This window comes from Uranotaenia lowii, chromosome 3, assembly GCF_029784155.1.
Source record: "Uranotaenia lowii strain MFRU-FL chromosome 3, ASM2978415v1, whole genome shotgun sequence".
Classification (NCBI taxonomy): Eukaryota; Metazoa; Arthropoda; class Insecta; order Diptera; family Culicidae; genus Uranotaenia; species Uranotaenia lowii.
In genome coordinates this window covers 229,501,383-229,503,816 of record NC_073693.1, presented here as the reverse complement: position 1 = coordinate 229,503,816, position 2,434 = coordinate 229,501,383, and the positions used below count along the sequence as shown (strand labels likewise).

Genomic DNA, 2,434 nt, shown 5'->3' with positions numbered 1-2,434 from the left:
TAACATCGCGCATCTTGCCATTACATAAAATGGCACGCTTCTGTTGTCTGAAGAATTATTCAAGTTTTGAAATCAATTCGGACAACGTCTTCTAGCTCGTAGCAATAATTGAAATGCGTTTACCACTGAATTCACTCACATTCTACGACCCATCAACGCGAACATGGAGAGGAACATTGGCACCCCCATTGTACAACCCTCAACAATCAATAGGAAGAGTGATACTCGAAGCATTGGACAGATATCCGGAGAAGATTGCTCAAATCCATGCAGAAAGTGACACGAAGATCACGTACGGAGAAATGAAGCTCAGAACAGTTCGGATGGCACAGAATTTGAGCATGCTTGGCTACGGGGAAAAGAGATACACTCACATTAGTGGCCCGAAACAGTGAACTAGTGGTTCCTCTCGTGTATGCGTGCTTGGCTTTGGGGGATTACTGTCAGTCCTTTAGAAGCTTCGCTGCCAAGGGTTGGGCTTGCCCATATGATGAAAACGGTAAAACCGAGCGTTGTTTTCTGTGAACAGAGCTCTCTGGAAGAAGTTGAAGCTGCATTGGATACAATAGATTTGAATGTGAAAGTATTTGTTATAGATGAACAACTCAAAGGATATAATCATATCAAGGATCTTTTAGTTGAGACCGGTGAAGAGGATCAATTTATTCCAGTGGATCTTGAGGACGCAGCCAAACATGTGGCAGTGGTTCTAACAACTTCGGGTAGTACTGGACCTTCGAAAGCAGTGTGTCTGACACATGCTCTATGCATTGCCCATATGATAGGAATATTTGGATTCCATCCTGCAGAAATAGTTTTGTATTTTAGTTCATTATACTGGGTGTCAGGTTTTTCTATTTTGATATCAGCTGCGGTGGCAGGGATCGACACAAGTTATGACCAAAGCGACTTTCGACGCAGAACTGGTGCTATCAATAATTGAAAAAATATCGGGTTACATGGTTTGTCTTGGTTCCAGAACAACTGAAAAATGGTCCTCAACCATCCACATGCCCGTCGAACCGATTTTTCCAGTGTCAAGCGCTGTCTTAGTGGTGGAGCTCACGTGTCGGATGAACTGAAAAGAAACACCGAGCAGCTTATTCCTGGTGTAGACTTTATAATAGCCTATGGATACACCGAAATTGCAAGTGCTATCGCATTGTCTGAAAAAGGATATTACAAAAAAAGGCTGCACAGGCGTCCTCAACTCATACTGTCAGGGTAGAATCGTTGATGACGCGGGAAAGACATTGGATATCGGCGAAGCAGGAGAGCTTCTCATCAAAACGGCTTACACGTTCCTGCGATACGAAAACAACAAGAAAGCGACTGATGAAACACTAGACTCCGAAGGTTGGCTGCATACCGGGGCATTGGGACGGTTCGATGAAGATGGTTTCCTTTATCTGATCGATAGGAAGAAAGACATCATTCGTTATAACGGCGAAATCATATCGCCGAACGAAATCGAAAACGTGATTCAGTCTGTTCCAGGAGTCCAAGTCGTATGCGTTGCTGCGATAAATGTGAACGGACAAGACGTGCCGGCAGCTTTTGTAATGAAATCCGACGGATCGAACCTAGAAGAGGAACACATCGAACAAGCAGTCCAACAGAAACTTCCCAGCTACTGCCAACTAAAGGGCGGGGTACACTTTGTCAAAAGCATTCCTTTCACCATGACGGGAAAGAAGTACCGAGCAGGATTGTTGAAGATGTTGCAGTGAAAATCGAGATGTTAGGCAATATTACGTCTATTCAATTCTATAGAAAAAGAGTGGAAAAAAGTAGTAAAAATTATTCGAATATTCAATAGTTTCGTTATCATGATTGTCAATAGCTAATATGTTTGATAATCGAGCTGATCGTGAATAAAAATTATGTCGCTTTTAACTAATTGTGTTCAAGGTATGTTTTAAATACTGTGAAACTCCTCCTACCCGTAAACTAACAAACGGATATATCAAATTATGTTGTTATAAATTGAAAGTTATTCAACATTGCTTGGAAAACATGTGAGAAACATTGACCAAAGAGGTTTTTGTGCATTGAAATAAAAAATTTAAGTTTTGTTTGGTTGTTTTAGATTTTCATTCAAATGTATATTTCATACAAACAAAAAACTAAATCTTATGCTTCCTTCCACCATATTATCAACGAATTCATGTGGCCCATTATTTTGTTAGTTAGGCCCGTGACTGCCAATTTAAGGAACTCAGAGAGGGCGACAATTTGGAACGGAGGCCACAATATGGAGCATTTAAACCAATAATAGTTTGAAAGGATTGTTCTCACATTATTCACAGTTTCAAAGCTAAGTCATATTTTAACTGCATTCCAGGCTAGTAAGCAATCATGTTTGTCAAAGGATATTCATAGCTGCACATTATAGGAAATCTACAATCTTGGGAAAACTAGTTAACCATGCCTT

At 40.6% G+C, this 2,434-nt stretch overlaps 1 protein-coding gene across 1 annotated transcript; it reads left to right on the top strand.

Moving 5' to 3' along the window:
* The first annotated feature begins 487 nt into the window (after nucleotides 1-487).
* Nucleotides 488-1,730, top strand: LOC129753154 (luciferin 4-monooxygenase-like). Its single transcript, XM_055748950.1, has 3 exons — nucleotides 488-819; nucleotides 1,036-1,147; nucleotides 1,224-1,730. Exons 1-3 carry the CDS (start codon nucleotides 488-490, stop codon nucleotides 1,728-1,730), a joined length of 951 nt encoding a protein of 316 aa, XP_055604925.1.
* Nucleotides 1,731-2,434: the final 704 nt, after the last annotated feature.

Bases quoted from the DNA above. Each gene is read 5' to 3' on its own strand.
- LOC129753154 (XM_055748950.1), top strand. From the start codon at position 488: ATGATGAAAACGGTAAAACCGAGCGTTGTTTTCTGTGAACAGAGCTCT. The intron at 820-1,035 runs GTATTTTAGTTC...CGATTTTTCCAG, and splicing joins CATCCTGCAGAAATAGTTTT to TGTCAAGCGCTGTCTTAGTG. The intron at 1,148-1,223 runs GCAAGTGCTATC...TCATACTGTCAG, and splicing joins CCTATGGATACACCGAAATT to GGTAGAATCGTTGATGACGC.